The sequence below is a fragment of the Cydia strobilella genome, chromosome Z, assembly GCF_947568885.1.
Source record: "Cydia strobilella chromosome Z, ilCydStro3.1, whole genome shotgun sequence".
NCBI classification, from domain to species: domain Eukaryota; kingdom Metazoa; phylum Arthropoda; class Insecta; order Lepidoptera; family Tortricidae; genus Cydia; species Cydia strobilella.
Window position 1 is genome coordinate 8,755,852 of NC_086068.1, and position 18,800 is coordinate 8,774,651.

An 18,800-nucleotide genomic window follows, 5' to 3' on the forward strand; every position below is an offset into this window, starting at 1 on the left:
AAACTATTCTTATACATCAATTTGTATAATTTACCACCATGATTTTTTTAATGAATTTTTAAAAACTGCCCCTTCTCTTCATGCATTACCGGTGACGCACGCTCGCGACCTCATTATTAAAAGGCAAGATGAGAAGTCGTGCTAATAGAAATCAATACTTGTTATTTAGATATTATGTAACAAAACGTGTATAATTTCAACGACTAAATCTATCAATTTTACATTTTTGCTCCAAAATCGACTACGGCCTCTTAAACAATGAGTCAAACTGCGTGTCTATAATAGAGTAGCAATAAATAAATAATTAAATTAGCACGGGACTATATGGTATATACGCAAAATATACAGAACAGTATAGCGAATCACTCAGTTGAAGGTAGTCCAGCCCTTGGGCACGGCGGAGGGCGGGGCCTCCCCGCTCGAGCCCGGCGCCGGCGCCGGAGCCTCCAGCAGCCCGAAGCCGAACTGGCTAAAGTCCAACCCGTACTCGTGCAAGAGAGCACTGTCCGTCGCTTTGTTCGTCTCCACTTTATCATTTTTATCACGGCACTTTAGAGGATCGAAATCTTCTAGATCCGTTGGCGAATCGTCCAGTTTTATGAGATCAGTTGACTCACACGACTGTAAAAGAAAATTTAAATTAATCTTCACTATACGCGTTCGTATATCATTATTAAATCAGAATCTATAATTTAGTCTTATTTACTAACGCTACAAACAGATCTAAAACTTTGTAAGTAAATACACAAACTAGATACTATTACTACGTAATTTAGTGGCATGCAATTGCGTGCACTAGGAAGGCATGAAATAAGTGTGTTAACTATTTACAAGGCGAGACATAGGACAGACAGACAGATCCCAGTGACATGTCATCTTTCACAGTTGGGCAAACCACGCGTACAATCAACGGCCTATTCATCAAATGTTCACTTCATAACGCAGCTAAGGAGCGGTGAAACTAATACCGGCACTATAATTAGAATAAATAATTATTATTTCTGCTTTTTACAAATCAATTAAATAAATCAGGATTAGTTCAGCAATAAATATTGTTATTTTTTTATATTGTTTACAACTTGTAGCATACATAATTATTAATTATCGGTGACGAGTCAAGTACCGCTTTAAAATAATTTAATTTGCTAACAAATGATTTAATATTTACCTTTTGCTAAGTAAGAGAACGATGTCCTTTGTGACATTGTAGTAAGTTTCTCGTCTAGGCACTTTTTGTTATATCCCAGATTATAATAGTTCGTCACGAGAACCCTGAAATACTATTTGTCGGCCAGCCACACCATGTTAAACAAGTCGTAACAGATCACGGGTCAATCGGGGGTCGGGCAGTCGGTTCCACTGCCCATTCTCGACTGACCAAAATTAGGGATCACCGGTATCTAGCTCGAGTACAGTGAGGAATGAAGGACCTTGGATATGTTATAGGTAAATATATTAATCCATAATAAAATTAACAATATAATAAGTTTTTATAGTTAATGTTTTAATAAATAAACTATTCTTATCTATTCCGTTTTTAAAATCGTGTTAGTGCAAAACAAGCTCCACTCTCGATTTCAGTACAGGAACTCGACCGCTTTCTGTTTGACGGCGAGATATAGAATCGATACGAGTATAAATGCGCATATCACAATTACCTCTTGAGTTTTTCCCCTATTCGGTATGTGGAGGTTTCGGGCCACGGGCCTCGGTAAGCTATTTGGTTCCTGAGCGGGTGCGGGCGGCGGCTTGAAGCCGTTGGGCGCGGGCGAGCTGTCGGACAGCTTCCTCTGCGTGCTCGACACGGTCAGCTTCAGCTTGCCCTTCTCCTTGCCCTCCGTAAACTGAATAGTGCTCGTGTGGAAATCGCTCGCGTCACTGTTTTTGATGATGTTAGTGACGAAATGCGAGTTGTTCGCGTGGTGCTGCGCGCGGGGAGGCGGCGCGGGCGCGTCGGACAGGTCTATCAACTTCCTCGTGGAAATTATTGGGTAACGGAGGGGGAGTTGGGGACGATCCGGTAACCGGGGTGGGACACTTGGTGAAAGTGTTTTCTGCAAAATAAAATTGAATAATGTGCCACTGCGCCCCTAGGACCGTGCTGACACGCATTCGCATCACACGCATCGCATACAAAATGACGTGACGGAGGCGGGTATGGAAGCGACTATGACATTGAAACAAGCCGAGTACTTAAATCTAAATATAAGTACAAAATTGACGACTTATCAAAATTAATGTCCCACAAGAAAAGCAGGATTAAGTACAGATAAATGTCTTTTGTCTGTGCGCGTCATTCTTGTGGGCTCAATTTTGATAAGACGTTAAGTAATAATGAAAGTGCAATCATGGCTTTTGTAACGATCACATTTATTGATATAACTAAAAAACTGCATCTTGATAATCAAAGAAAGGTTTTACAGTAATGTGGTGACGTAGAAAATGAATATGTTTTCATGGAATGGGCAGAGAGGTTCAGAACGAACTTGTTGAATGTATACATAAGGGATAAAAAGTACACAAAACACACACATGCATAGGTATAGTGAAAAATATGATTTTCAAAAAAACAGGACAACAATACACAGTAACAAAAGCCACGATGACGAAAGCACACAACAAGCATCTAAGGTTCTACTTTAATATACATAGAAAAACGAACATTTCCGAGTCGCTGACATTAGCTCTTTGAACGCGTATTGCGTATCACATACAAGAGTAAAAATACGATGCTCACACGCTTATAGGTGCAAGTGAGCTTATAAACAGTGATAGCGTACGGTCAGTCTTTAATTGCTAAGCCAATTAGGGTTTCGGCTAATTTTGACATTCAATATACTTACGTGTAGCTAGTTGGCTCTGAAACTTTGTACTTACAATAGGATAAGGTATATCTATGTCTGAATTAGTTTATGTAGCTTCAGATACCATGCATGCATAGTAAAAAAAAAAACAGAAAATTTAAGTTTTTATACAAAACTTTTTTTATTTATTAAAACAAGCATTTGACCCCAATCTCACCTGATGGTAAGTGCCGATGCAGTCTAGGGTGGATCATGCTTACGTAAAAGATTCACTCTCGATTTAAAAAGATCCAAGTTATAGTGGACTGGGAATAGATTTGCAGGAAATTAATTCCACTCCTTAGCCGTTCGCATGATAAAGCTGGATGCATAGCTTAGTACGAATCAGTGGCAGAGTAACGACGTAAGGGTAAAACGCAAGTCCGCGTCTAGTACCACGGTGGCACGGTGGATGGGGGGATTAGATTATGTAATCCCATCACACACTCCCCGAAATGTATCCTGTAGAACACCGATAAACAAGCTACCTTTCTACGGTGTTCAAGGCTCTGCAGTCTAGCCTCTACCAATCCCGCACTTGTTTTTTCTCTATTTCGTTTGATATACCTCATGTCATTGTATGTGCAAAGCTTCATTGCAATCCAACAAGTAGTTTTAAAATGCGAACGAAACTCCGTTTGTATGGGAAGGTGAAATTCGGTCGAGCTTGCCGATAACTTTGCGCGGTCTAGGCATCAAAAGGGTTAAAGAGACGTGCGAAAATCCGGTCCAGGGAAACAAGGACCAAATTATGAAATATCAAACTAAAAGAGTTATTTCATAAAGAAACTATAATTTGGATTTTATGAAAATAACTACGTGGTAAGTTACTGCATATGACAAGGTCGATGACATATATTGTTCTTGCGTTCGATAGATCGAATAGACTGACTTTTTTGATTCTGAACAATGAAACACCGCAAGTGTTTATGTGTGTAGTATATTGTATGACAAGGTAGTAAAATGTATTTCGTCGAGGGAGATGTTAAATTCAGACTTATAAATTATTCCTCCTATTCTTCGATAAAAAAAACATTTAATAGCCTTCCAAAACTATACTCCGTTATTTTATCATTACAAGGAAGGTGAGCAATGTTGATATGTATTTTTGAAGTAAGAAATAAGTCTAAAAAAACGAAGTATAGTCAGTAACACTTCATGCCTAAATTAAATCCCTTGTCATGAAGTCAGCAACAAAGAGATAGGGACGGTTAAAGTAGCAAAATGTATCGAAACACATATGTTTATTTCTACTACTTTTCCCGTCACTACCTATTTGATTAGCTGTACTACAGACTTCACCACTCAGTGGTCGCTTGTTCGGTACTCAAAATTAGCACTTGTAGCAAAAATCTACTTTTTTGAACGTATGTCGTATATTAGTGATATATGATATACTAGTTATTACTAATGCCATCGACTTTTCATAGGCAGAATATGTGTTTGTCACACTGGACTGAATAATCTAATGTACGTTGTATTAAGTATCTCGTTATTTTTCTCTTCTAAGCATCAAGACAGTACTGATTTATTTCTAATGGTACACCCAGTATGACAATTTAAACGTCCAGGTCTAGTGACCGCGTTGATTTTGCATATATTATAATATTTATAACTGTAGTTCTCTTATTTACTGCACGCTTACAATTGGCATGATGACAGCAACAAAGAATCATAGAAATAATGATTCCAAAAAAATGTTAATATGATTCTAAAAAATAGCCCATTCACATTAACATTCTCCAATCGGCCATTTTGACTGAAACACCAATCAGAAGCGAGCTAAACCGTGACGTCATCGTTCCATGACATATTTATTTGAGCAGCATAGACAACCTCATTGACCGTAATCCATACGTCTATTTATTACGTACAAAAAATATTTTTACACGATATAAAGTAAATATTTATTTGATAATAAGTATTTAAAAAAATGCTAAATAATACGATAATTTTTATGTTTTTTAATTATTTGGATGAATGAAACTATCATTGCCAATGGCTGTTGTAAACAGAAAAAATTAAAATGTAAAACCGGCGCCCGGTCAGCCAAAATTTATATATGTATCTGAATAATTGATCTTAAATTGCAACCGTGTGAGAGTTTTTGTATAAAATGTGTTTGTAATTATTTTTTGTAATGTATTTATCATCTCTAATCGTAATATATAGTGCTGAATTAACAATATCATTCGGGTTCAAGGGAAAATTCGTAACGTTCTGTAAGTATGTAAAGTAATATAATTCGTGTGTAAAGTACTCATGTAAACAATGTCTACCACCCTACCACCAACTAAACCGTGACATCACAAATGGATGCGAAGCGTCTTCGCGCGAGGTTTAAACTAGCTATAAAAAAATGCAATAGCTGAAATATTGTGTTTTTCGGAACCAATACAAGTGCACCGACAATATTAAAAGGGATTTCAAAACTTGCCATCATGCCAATACTTAAGGGTTCACACGAATCCGCCGTCAGCTAGCCGCTCTCATACAATTGAAGTTACGTTTTTATTTTAAAACGACATGATTAAATTACATGAAACTTTTAATGAATATTTTGGTTAAAAATTGTTATACAAAGGAAATAGAGTGAGTGAGTGATAGTGTGATCTACTAGCGCGAGTAGGTACATAAGTTTACATACAAATATATATTCGCTCTAATTTCTTTGTATTATAATCTTCAGCAAAGAAAACTACTACCAGACAGATATAGGTTTGTTTATTGAATGATCATGTCAAATTTGAGAGCATAAATTCGATTGTATGACCGCGGCTAGGTTCGTGTGACTTAATACGATGCGCAGCAGGCGTACGGTACAGCACGATTTGCTAAGCATTCACTAGGTATGGACGCACTATTTTCTGCATTTTTTAACTCACGGTTTACTGTTTAACTCACGGATTTGTCGGCTAGACTCAGCTGATTGTGCGGGCTGTTCGGCAGGCTGTCCCGGCGCGATTTGTTCTTGAATAGGTGCTCCATCTCTGTGAGCAAATCTAGGGGCAGCTGCGGCGCGGGGTCGCGGAGCGGCGGGTCGCGGGACGGCGACGAGTCCGAGGAATCCGAGGATACTGGCGTTACTGAGCCGCATGAGAACCTGAGAATGAGGTCAAACCAATTTCTTGTATGTAAAATGTATAATTATTGGTACAATAAAGAATATTTACTTAGTTAAGTTAGTGATATTCACTCAATGTATTAGTTAATAACCGCCGTGTGGCGATAAGACCGCCTGTTGTCTACCATAGTTTAAGTGCTTAATTTGTATGTCATGTTCTTTTTTTTATATTGGTGAGCAATAAAGAATATTTGTATTGTATTGTTATTGCATTGTTATTGTAAACAGTATGTTACGAGTATTTATTCAACGCAAGTGGTGTTTACCTTTAAGTAATTGTTACGCTTAGTGATTAGTCAAAATGTACTTATACTTTACAAAGTGTAAACAATTGTTGGTGAACCAATAAATATAAAATAAAAATATGCGTTCCTAACGCTATGAAAACTTTTATTCATTATGTATGTTGTGTTGATCTGTAGACTTTTTGGAACACGGGTCCAGTAGTTCACCAACCGAGGCACCGAAATTTGCTAGACCCCGGTCTTTACAGGCACGTCGGAGCGGTTCAACATAAAACTTTTATACCCTTTAAACGCCATAGTCATCTATACTCAACAAAGGTTACAATATAAAATGAACCTTGATGCATTCTAATAAAGTATACTATTGCGTGTTATATAAAAAAGTCGTGGAAGTCAAAATATTTTATATTATCTTACCTCACAGACCTACTCAACTTCTAGACGGATAAGCGCTCCCATAGAAATTTAGTATAAATTAAGCTTTACTTGAGTTGTTATAGTATAAAATAGTGTAGACTACAACTCGGTTGTGCTGCTCAAATCGTAGCATTTTACAAGTAAAATTGCTATGTGCGGTGACCTCGTGCTCTTAGTAAACGCCTCATAATGCGTTATCTGTGTAGAGTTAGACCAAGAAAAGACTGCAATGATTTTGACAGTACACGCAGTGCAAGTGTTATTTATACGTCATAATTTCATTGAAATTTGACGTTTAAAATAACACTTGCACTGCGTGTACTGTCAAAATCGTTGCAGAGTTTCCTTGGTCTAACTCTAGTAGTATGTATGTCTTACCTGCTGTCATCTGTAGTGTTTATTGATGACGGCCGTGAACCAGTCTTGGGTATTTTATTCTTCAGACCCTTTACCGCTGACTTCATGTTTTTACCTCCTTGCCGGACCTACGTTCAAACATTTAATTGGTTATTACAACATGGATTTATAGTATTTATTTTATAACTCATAGATGACACTGATAAGGAAATAGTAAGATGCATAGAGGATTGCAAAATATTATACAGGTAAATTCGACAGCCGAAGTGGATTGCCCTGTACGGCCTCATGCGGGTTTTAAATCACTAACGTTTGACAGTCCAGAGGGTATAGCCAAGATGACAGGCCCCCTTTTCCACAAAACGTAAGACTCAATACAGCGTTTTTTAAATATCGATACCCTTGTTGGCCTAGTTCACAGTCGTACCAATTACGCGGAAAATTTGGTTGCTGTAATAACAACCTTTTGTTTTTGCACTATGGTACTAAATACTCGTATAACCAATTTTTTACGTAATTAGTGGGAACTAGGGTATAGATACATGAAAGTCATGATTATTAGCTAATTTAGCCTTGTAGCGCGTTTATGAATAACGCCATGTATCTTTGTGTGCATGTCACGCTAAAATCTAAAAATATCAGTATAAAAAACAAATGAATACCCGTGCCCTGTGTACACGCACAATTGAACCTTAATACAAAGACATAAGGTTCAAATTATGGTCAGTTAAGTTGTTGCTGCCAATTCGTAAAAAATCTTTTCACCACACCAGCTGGTTAAGGCTTTCTTTATTCTTCAAAAACTTTCGAGAAAGTTGCATTTTATCTACAAGAGTGACAAAGTAAGTTGATGCAAATTATTCCTTATGTTGGCTGGTAGAAATAACTTTTAAATAGACAAATCTTTATATGGTGTTCATTTTGATTTGATTTGTAATATCAAAGATAGATATAACTCCGTAATAGATGGATACAGTCTAAGGAAAAAACTTGCCTCCAAAATCACGAAAATTTGATTCTCGATCAGATGGCGCCACTACCTTTGGCCTACTCTTGTATAGAGGGCGTTGATGGTTTCGTTTGTTATTTAACAATTTTAACGCATATCAGTGAAAGAACATGGGTCAAAAATCAGATAAAAATCATTTATCCATATTTAAATACATTTTATCGTATTTTTATAAATCTTCATTTTTAGTTTTAAAGTTTGTCGATAGATGGCAGTGAATTTAGTGTGGTTACAAAATTTACTATGACAGTACCGCTCTATCCTATTATATCCTCTTTGGTAATATTTTACAGTTAAGTAGTATTTTTCTCTCGTTGTTGTAATGAAAAATGTTGTGTTTCACGAGGAGCTCGCACGCGTACGCGTTCGCACGAGGGGTAAAACAACAATTTTGCCCCCTTGTAAAACAAATAATAAATAACAATTTATAAACAAAATCGATAACTCCAGTCACACCCAAGTTGTGTGTTTCTACAAGTGCCAAGTTGAAATTTTTATTGCCGACTGTAGGTACTTGTCAGTGAACCAGTTATTCATTTGTTTAAATAAAAAATTGCATGCAATAAATACATTTACGTCCTAAGGAGACCCAGTGCAGAAAATAATTTAGAACCAATTTATTATATTCGCTACTTCGTGGAGTACACATACTTTGCGGCAGCGCTAAATGAAAAACTAGGTAATTGTGAATAATGCGATATATACTAAAGACTAGAGGATATTAAATTTATATAAGTAATTCACCCAGTTAAAAATAGCATTTTAAATAATATTAGGTGACTTCTATATCTATATATTCATTAAAGACGGCAATCATAATAAAATAAATATAAATAGCTAGAGTTAGACCAAGACAAGTCTGCAACGATTTTGATAGCATTACGCAGTGCAAGTGTTATTTTAAACGTCAAACTTCTATGAACGTATAAATAACACTTGCACTGCGTAACGCTATCAAAATCGATGCAGCCTTTTCTTGGTCTAACTCTATTTGTTATCTAAATTAAAGCAGAGCATGAGGAAATTCGTGTTATATCGCTACAGGTAGCATACGACGCGCACTTTATCAAAATCTTCTGTCTGAATCTCTATCGCTTTTGCACAAAAGAGACATAGATGAAGATAAAAGTTTAGTGCGATTTTCGAATTTCGGAGTAAAGTTAACACAACACCCCATATTTTTCATGTGTTGTGACATAGAGCAAACTGGCTGTTGTGACATATTTCTAGCGATTCTAAGTGGGCGAAACCTGATACACTCACATATAGGAATAATAATACCGTACTACACCCACATATATGAATATCTGCCTGTAGACGACTGTATTATACCTACTGCAAATAATTCGCATATATAAGCTTTTCATGTAACAGCAGATGAGAGTTGTTCCCAATCTAACTACTTGACCTTTGATTAAATAATATGATTTGATCAATAAATATTAGACACATAATATAATTATTTCTGCTGCCAAAATTAATGCGGAACGAAGAAATCAGTAGTGAAGCTATTTAGGAGACTTAATAGTAAAAATATATTTACAAAAAATACTTACATTACGAAATATTAAATATTAAGCAAGCTCCAATTGAGCTGGGCTAATACGTTCTACAATATGAAGCCAAGAATACCACATAACATATACAAATATGTAGGATATGTATTACCAAAGATAGATATAACTCCGTAATAGATGGATACAGTCTAAGGAAAAAACGTGCCTCGAAAATCACGAAAATTTGATTCTCGTTCAGAGGGCGCTACTAGTTTTGGCCTACAGTCGTATAGATGGCGTTGACGGTTTCGTTTGTTATTTAACAATTTTAACGCATATCAGTGAAAGAACATGGGTCAAAATCATAAAAATAATTAATGCAAATAAAAAAAAACATTTATCTATATTTAAATACATTCTATCGTATTTTTATAAATCTTCATTTTTAGTTTTAAAGTGTGTCGACAGATGGCAGTGAATTTACTGGGGTTACAAAATTTACTATGACAGTACCGCTCTAGTATAAGTTACTCTATGGTATTACACATATTATACATACCTACACATAGTTACGAAATTATACATTAGCTTTTTTCTCTGGACTTGGAGAAACATTACATAAAACCTCGAAGTCTTTTGAAATACTATTAAACCATAAAGTATCTACCTAGTCTAGCCATAAATCCTGTTACAAAGTTAATTGTCTCTAGAGACTATAATTTTAAGTTATTTAATAAAGTTTTATATACCTTATTAAGGGAATAACGAATAAAAAATGACTAATAATTATTCCATGTGGCCAGCCCTCACCTTAATACATGCCTTTTAAGAAGAGGGACTAATTTACGCACCATTTTTTGCGGAAATATGACATTGTTGTTCTGAAAAAAAAATATTGTGACCAAATTTTTTACAATTTTCAATGCATTCCTTGTCTGGACACAGATCTAAGAAAGCGGCAGATGTAGTTAACAAAGTGCTGCGAGACTATCATCTCGTGTATTTAATGTTTTTGTGAGCAGGCCCAGATAAAAAGGTAATTTTTGCGAAAAATTGATCCGTTTTAGTGAATACACGTGCAGGAGTGTAACAAAATACCGTAATAGAAGCTTAAGTTTATCCTATCTGCAACACCGTATTCCATCATAAAAGATTGACATTTTGTTAAAGCTAATACCTAAAAGACGTAACTCCTACTTCCCAAACCTGGATATGGATTAATTTACCAAGGTTATTGAGGCAACTTACTGACTCTCGGCAAGTCAATGTTTGATCCACTGTTATGTATCTGAGGAAAAGGCCTGCTCTACTCGATACATAAAAAATAGTTTGTTACAGATAAATTCTAGGTGGTGAAAAAGACGTGTGTATTTTTGAGGCACTTCGCTGCTTCATTAAAAAGCACGTAAATATGCAAGAGTTGGCAAAATCTAATAATCATTATGTTTTTTAAATTCGTCATTATAGTTTGTCTATTTTATATATAAAATTTGTTTCATTAACTTTTAATTTATAGTTGTTATGTGTAATTTACGTTATAACGGATTTATGGCTAGACTAGGTAGATAGGTTATGGATAGTTTCGGATATGTTGTTCTCGATTACCGCGATAGTTACTCACGAAACAAAACGGATTTATTTTAACGGATTATATCGCGTATCATGAATTTAAGATACAATCCGTCGTTTCGAACCCGTTTTACAGCTTAGTGCTGTTGACCACGAACGCTGTAAATGATGAAAAATATTACTAGTTTGTATATTGGCGTTAGTATTAGAATTTATATTTAGAACATTTTTTTTTCGCATCGCACTGCACCCACCTTAACTAATTTCTGTTTGGCCCAGTGGTTGACTGGTAGAGAATGCCTCAAGGCATTAAGTCCGCCTTTTGTACTTGTTCTTGTGCAATAAAGTTTAAAATAATAAATAAATGGTTCGAGATGACGGGATGTATTTTAAATTCATTAAGAGTGTACGCGATATAATCCGTTAAAATAGTTTTATTCCATGTAGTTACGGATAAATTCATTACAAAAATCCATTTTTCATCAGTTAGTTTATGTTATTTAAATATAGACAAAAATAAATAAAACAAATATGTCTAAGTTTCCAGGGTTCAAGTAAAAAACACAGTGCATACATAAAATAAACTAAAAACCAACTAAAGCATTTTTAACAACTACCATCACCAATACGCAACATAAAAGTACGCTCCACAGAGTAGTGAACAACTAGAGTAATTTGAACAAAACAGTTCTGACGACATTGTCTGGGACTCACCGTTTTGACAGCTGATTGTACCGCGGGGTTCGCCTGGAAATATTAAAGATAAAACAAACACACGTAGTTAAAGCATGCATGCATATGGAAAAAGCTACGGGGTAACAGAGATGGCGATAGCTGTATGTACACAATAATATTTAATGTGATATTTACAAGAGCATTATTAAGAAAAGTCAGTAAATCACACTATATCATAAATTATTCCTACAAGTCATAAACCAACGTAGTAAATTGATCTCGAAACATCACATTTTTTTTATTTAATTGGGAGGAAATAGCTAAAAGTATTTTCATTTTCTAAGTATTATCCATAGCGAGCCACCAAGGATCGGCGGGTCGGTATCTATCTATCATCAAACGTTCGCAATCTATCATGAGATCACCTAACTCTTACACACTTTTAAGAGTTATCAGTGTTATCACGAAGAATTACATAAAACTACACACAGCTTCCATCTCTATTAGGATAAAAATCCAATTGGTTCCGTACATATGATTGTCTCTTTTGATTTAGTCGAGTGAAAGATATGACGTAAGTATAATACAATTTTGAACATAGTAAGGTAGGCCATGGGAGGGCAACTATGTAGTTACCTGGCTTAACTACCTCAAAGCTTTACTCTTATTGCCTAAATAAGCATGCCATACGATACAATAAAAAATAGCGGAAGAATATTTTTAGCTTCTACGAAATAGGCCTTCAGTTGTTTCTTTACAGCATAAAATATCGCATCATAATATGCATAAACATTTAATAATGTACAAAGTTTAATATATATAACCAAATTGTGAGAGTATGTACAGTCGAGTTCGTGCAATACTGGTCATTTTCCCTGAAAACGGCAGTCGAGTTAGTGCAATACTGGTCATTTTCCCTGGAAACTGACGATAATTAAAACCAGTAAAACCAACCACCAGGAAAACCAGTAAAACCATAAGGGAAAACCAGTAGTGCCCTAATTCGTACAGTCAGCTGGAGAGAAAAGGTAATCCCCCCCCCCCCCCCCTTGCATAGAAGTTTGTATGCAAAGGTGCTAAGCGAATAGTATTGCTGACTGTACCTGAGACGCAGAAACAGAAATAAGATATGGAATAATATGGATTAGTTTGGGACTAAGCAGTGGCGGTACTTTCATACAAGCCCAAAAGCCGGGCTTGCCGAATATAAGTTTCCTTACCGAAATTAAGGTCCCTTTTTAGGGTTCCGTACACAAATGGTAAAAACGGGACCCTATTACTAAGACTCCGCTGTCCGTCTGTCTGTCTGTCACCAGGCTGTATCTCATGAACCGTGATAGCTAGACAGTTGAAATTTGCCGCTATAACAACAAATACTAAAAAGTATGGAACCCTCGGTGCGCGAGTCGGACTCGCACTTGGCCGGTTTTTATAGTTTACCGCAAATAACTCTTAAACGGTTGCTATGGGCTGCAAACAATAGTCTTATACGTAAATAATCTATATAAACTTTTCTACAACCTACAAAATAGATATTCAGGGTGTCCGAAAAATAGCACGTCAAACGGACACTGGACTGCAGGTAGGACACTCTAAAAGGATCATCCAAACCAGCTTAACATGACCTCAGTAAAAGTTACACGGTTTTCGAATTATTTAAGCCGATTTAGGTATTTATTAATTTTTCTGTATAATAGATGAATTATTCTAATTCTTTCTCTTTTTTTATCACTCACGGTTGAGTGACGGTGGCGGTATTCACTTCGAAAGCCCTCAAACTTAATCTGAGAATTAACATTCACGAGGTATGCAGGCTGTTTTTTTTTCATTTAATTTTAATTTTAGATGGGTCCTAGCAGAAAGTGTACAAAATATTTTTAGTAGTCAATTTCATGTAGACCGTTTACGAGTTATGTACGAAAAACTATAAAAAGGTAACCTTTCAGCCACAAAAATATAGTCATGTATAGCTGAAGTACCACGATCCCGACTATCGACCAATCCTTCGTCCGGCCTGGGAACGGAATCATAAAATACCCGATAGCCAGGTTTTCGGCACTGAATGTGTCAAACGACAAATGTCGACGACGGAATATAATATATTGTATAGGCATCGCTCAAAAATGCCTTCCAAAAATGACCCCAGCGACACTGACACTGACAGCTATTCCTTTTCTATGAATATGTCCCCCCAGCTTTTAATTGCATCCATTAAACAATTTCCCGCTAATCAAAAAAGTTGTGATTGGTCAATATAAGTTTTGATTGGCTATAATAAATTCTATGCGTCAAACCTCTTGCGCGGCATTAAAGCCTGGCCAGGAATATATGATCATTGTCAAGAGGGCGCTATTATTCTCATTTATATGGCAACAGTTCAGTACAGTCTGAACAATGTGGATTGGCAACTCTTTTTTTGACTTACATACTTTTGTTTACTGTTGGTTCTTCTTTTTTAACGTATAAAAATCATGCATTTTCTTACGCATTAGCACATCACACATAGGTCTAAATTACCTTACATAGGTTCTGGTACATAGTCAATGAACAAGACTGATCGTCTCCAAAGCCCACAGTAAATATTTATCAAACTCACTCATTTTTGTTACTGTAAGTATTTCCTCGCTTGTATAACATAACACTACAATAACCAAGTCGTAATGTTGCATAATAATATAAAATAATTCTGCCACTCCGTATCAAAAAGGCATAAGTCATTATGAAACTAGTATAGAGTTACGACATTTGGTGTAGCGTATTAGTCAACAACAGTCTGTTAATTTAAAAAAATATTTTTCATGTTCAGGAATTACACTTACACAAACCAATCAATTCCATCCTTTTTCTTGTCTTATTGAATTGTTGCGGCATTTGGCCGTGGGGTCATTTTTGAGCTCAAGTAAGTCTTCTATAGTTAGTTCGTTGACAAATGTACACACTTTATGACATCAATTCTACTCGTCCTCATCATGCGATAAAAACGAACACCATAGTTAGAGCACACGTAAACACAATCAACCTTACAAAAATTACCTTATCTTTGAAATTTTTAAAGAAGGCACCGCCTTCTTTTTTCACAGTCTTGGCCCAGTCTTTGTACTGCAGTTTCAGTCGTTGGCCGCTGCCCGTCCCTAGTTTGTCGGCGTAGGCGTTACATTCAACTTCGAACTCGTCATTAAAGCCTCTGCCGGAATTGAGCAGTTCTAACCTTTCGTCTATAAACTGGAAATGAAGGAAACGAGGTGAGAAAATTGTGTTTAAATCTTAAGTACGTACGTCTACTACAATTCATAAGAAAAAATCAACTTCATTAAGTTTATTACTATTGATCAAAATTTTAACACATTATTATTATTAGAAACATATTTTGGCATATATTTTAGTCCGTCAACGAACTTCAGAAATTTGAGATTAAAAACGAGAATAGGGTATTTGATTGTATTTAAAACAGATTATTTTACACCATGCATGAAATAAAGCACCAGAAGATTAATCAATTTCTATTTTAAAACCCGTATACCTAAAACTATAAAAAGTAGGTAATTTGATTGTGACGTCACATGTCACATGCTAGTGTTTTATATAAATTTCATAGTAGCAAAATCGCTCTGACAGTTCGAGAAAAGAAACTGATTTGACTAGTAGTCAAATACCTTATTAGATGTTTGACGAATTTAAAATAATACAGCGAGGAAATGAATACAATAACCTACTGTGTAACCTCTGCTGTGAATGTAAATTTCTATTTAATTTGTCTATAATGAATACATTTACAACCTTTAAGTCACGTCTAAAACATAATAATCGTACCTGTTGAAATATTTGTGATTGAAGTATTTTTTTAAGGAATGGTTGCATATTTTTTCTAGTTCTCACAAAAGCCTCAGGGTTGAACGTTATTTGTTGACCTTTTTCGATTCTAAAAAGAAAAATAAAATCAAAACACAATTCATAGATTTCAATACAAGATTAAACATAGTACTAAAACTTTTAAAACGAAAAATAATAGAGATGAAAAATAGTCAATTCATATTTTTTATAAATAAACATTTTTATTATTAAAAATTAACAGATATGTAAATTTACAATGCTTGATTCTTAGGGCCACTTGAACCATTCACTAACCCGGAGTTAACCGGTAAAACCTGGAGTTACCATGGTTACCAGTACAATTTGACACTGGGTTAACGGTTTAACCGGTTAAACCCGGGTTAGCGAGATGGTGCAAGTGGCGCTTAGACGATTAAAGGTCTGTCACGATCGTTAGGATCATACCAGTTTTTTTTCCGGCTAAGTCGACGACGACAAAATCAACGTCTAATATGGCAGGCAGCGGGATAATTATAGGCGAAAATGTGGTAAAAATAGCCAAAAAATAATCTTTATATGCCCTTTAATTAAACAGCAGATGACATACTTTTAAAAGGAAATTATTTTATAAACAATAACAAAAGTGATTTGTAAAATTATCTATTTTAGTTACATGGTTTAACACTTAAACGAAAGGCTTTATCATAAATATCATAATTGTGTCGAAATAAAACTGATATCCAACACCATTTAATTGAACACATAATTTTTTTTATTTTAACTTAACCAATCAAATACGACCCCACACCCGATAAAAAACGTAAGTACATTTCAGGAGTAATACACACTAGGCTATTTTGAATTTCACTCTATCTTCTTGTAGTTACTCAGGGCACCGACCAGCTCCGCCTGCGACCGCGGCGAGTATCTCAGCAGCTCGATCTGATAGTACCTCGGGCGTATCCCAGAGATCACCGCTTCGATCATTAAATCATTCGGAGCGTTCGGTGAGATCCTCGCGAACAGTCTCCACGCTTCGTTGACATACTCGGCGTAAGTGTCAGCATCGTTCGACGTGTATTCCCTGAATCTATTGACAAAGCGAATGTATCGTAACTCCCCGCAGAAGTGCATCATAAGTTGCTCCTTTATAGCCGGCCACTGTGAGAAGAGATGAGCGTTAGCCTCCGCCCAAATTTGCGCACGACCTTTAAGGCATGATAGAGCTTTAGTCATGGCGAGCGATGGTGCGATCCCTCTTACTTCGATCAGTGAATCGACCTGATTGCACCACTCGCCGACAGTTATCCTTTGATTGTCCGGGTTATATTCTGGTAGATAGATATCGCTCAGTTTATTGTTTTGAGCTTTGATGTTGAACACCATTCTCTCGAGCAGTTCGATTTGTCTCTTGAGCACTATGAGTTCGTTATTCTGCATCGCATCCTGAATGATCTCCGGGAGGCTTGGAGAAAGCACTGATGTTGAAGGAGCGTCATCGTGCAGTAAGTTGTTATTAAAATCTTCGTCTGGCGTTAGCGGCTGTCTTGGACGGGAAGGTACTCTTCTATCGGAGGACATGATTAGCACGTTTGCTTGATTATTTTGTAGTTGTCAATACTTTGAAAGCGTCGCGAGGACTGAGAGAAGACTATTAGCGACTATGCACTTATAGATTACTAATTCATTTCAATCTCAACCCGCAATCGAAACGCATCTCCACGTGACTTAAGGTACAAAAATAATACAAAAGGTTATCTTTGTTTACTCTAAACGCTTTTGTATTGCAATAGATTCGCTTGATTCGTACATATTCGTATTGAGAGCTGCACCGCAATAGGATACAATAATATTAACATTTGAATAAATGTTATGGGGAAGAATATAATCTGCAGAAGTACTGTGTGTGATTACCAACACACTTATTTATTTATTTATTTATGCATACTTTATTGCACGATATAAAATTGTACGAATGGTGAACATAAGAGCCCGGTATCGATTTTAGTCGCAAAAATGTAAAATTGATAGATTTAGTCGGTGAAATAGTACACCTTTTGTTACGTAATAGAAATAACAAGTACTGGTTTCTATTAGCACGTCTTCTCATCTTGCCGTTTAATAGATCATTTTTTTGAAAACAAAGACTAAATTAGTCATGTTTTTTTTTCTGATGGACGTTTATGTAAAAGTGCGTAAAGCACAGATTTTTAAGGTCTTATTTGTAAACTTCGCAAAAGTTTGGACTGCTAAAAATGGTAAATTTGTATTACCAAAGATAGATATAACTCCGTAATAGATGGATACAGTCTAAGGAAAAAACGTGCCTCGAAAATCAAGAAAATTTGATTCTCGATCAGGGGGCGCTACTAGCTTTGGCCTACTGTCGTATAGATGGCGTTGACGGTTTCGTTTGTTATTTAACAATTTTAACGCATATCAGTGAACATGGGTCAAAATCATAAAAATAATTAATGCAAATAAAAAAAATCATTTATCCATATTTAAATACATTTTATCGTATTTTTATAAATCTTCATTTTTAGTTTTAAGGTGTGTCGATAGATGGCAGTGAATTTACTGGGGTTACAAAATTTACTATTACTATTTAGTACATTGTTGACATCTAAAAACGGTCTACATGCCTGACACTTATCGGTCACGTATCAGTGACAGTTATTGCTTCTCCATAAATATACCCCGCTCGCAGCTTTGAATATTACCCAATACACAATTTACAGCTAACAAAAAAAATCTTGCGCGGCATTACATTTAGAGATGCGCAAACGCTTCACTGAGTTGAAAAGATTGATTCATATCTTTCGCTCGAGGTTATATATATCACTCATTTCGCTCAGTTGATATGTAGATGCTATTCTTCACGAGTGAGAGATGTCAATGTCACACATTCATAACGATCAAGATGGCAAATCACGCGATACGATCCCGCCGGCATCATGTTTTCCCGACACCTTCCGAATTCTTCCGAACCGCTCCGAAATCCATCCGCATCGTCTCACTCGCTCGTCACGCTCGGCCGGCTCATTAGAACCATGAGTGGGAAACAGCGAGCAAGTAACACTGAGATATTGAGTTACTGAGCGAGTTAAGTCATCAGTGAGTTCAAGGGTGAGTGAGTTCAATCAAAAAATATATGTAGTTAATTTAAATCACTCACTCGTGAACGACACATGTCTAATTACAATATTTGACGTTGTCAAGCAGCGCGTAGTACATTTGAGTCACTCGCGGCGA

At 36.0% G+C, this 18,800-nt stretch overlaps 1 protein-coding gene across 4 annotated transcripts in view; it reads right to left on the bottom strand.

Annotated features, from left to right (window-relative positions):
- Window positions 1-269: 269 nt before the first annotated feature.
- The window catches only part of LOC134754693 (DENN domain-containing protein 1A-like), a 30,624-nt gene continuing 12,093 nt past the window's right edge, over window positions 270-18,800 (bottom strand). Inside the window, exons 8-14 of one of the 4 annotated variants that reach the window (XM_063691029.1) lie at window positions 15,546-15,654; window positions 14,769-14,957; window positions 11,775-11,807; window positions 7,008-7,114; window positions 5,748-5,946; window positions 1,659-2,054; window positions 271-621 (exon numbers count right to left, since the gene is read on the bottom strand). In XM_063691029.1, coding sequence (XP_063547099.1) covers window positions 367-621; window positions 1,659-2,054; window positions 5,748-5,946; window positions 7,008-7,114; window positions 11,775-11,807; window positions 14,769-14,957; window positions 15,546-15,654 — 1,288 coding nt within the window. In that variant the 3' untranslated portion in view covers window positions 271-366. Of the gene's footprint in view, window positions 622-1,168; window positions 2,055-5,747; window positions 5,947-7,007; window positions 7,115-11,774; window positions 11,808-14,768; window positions 14,958-15,545; window positions 15,655-18,800 lie in introns of all 4 variants that reach the window. The other 3 variants (XR_010128963.1, XM_063691031.1, XM_063691030.1) reach the window with 3 other exon arrangements.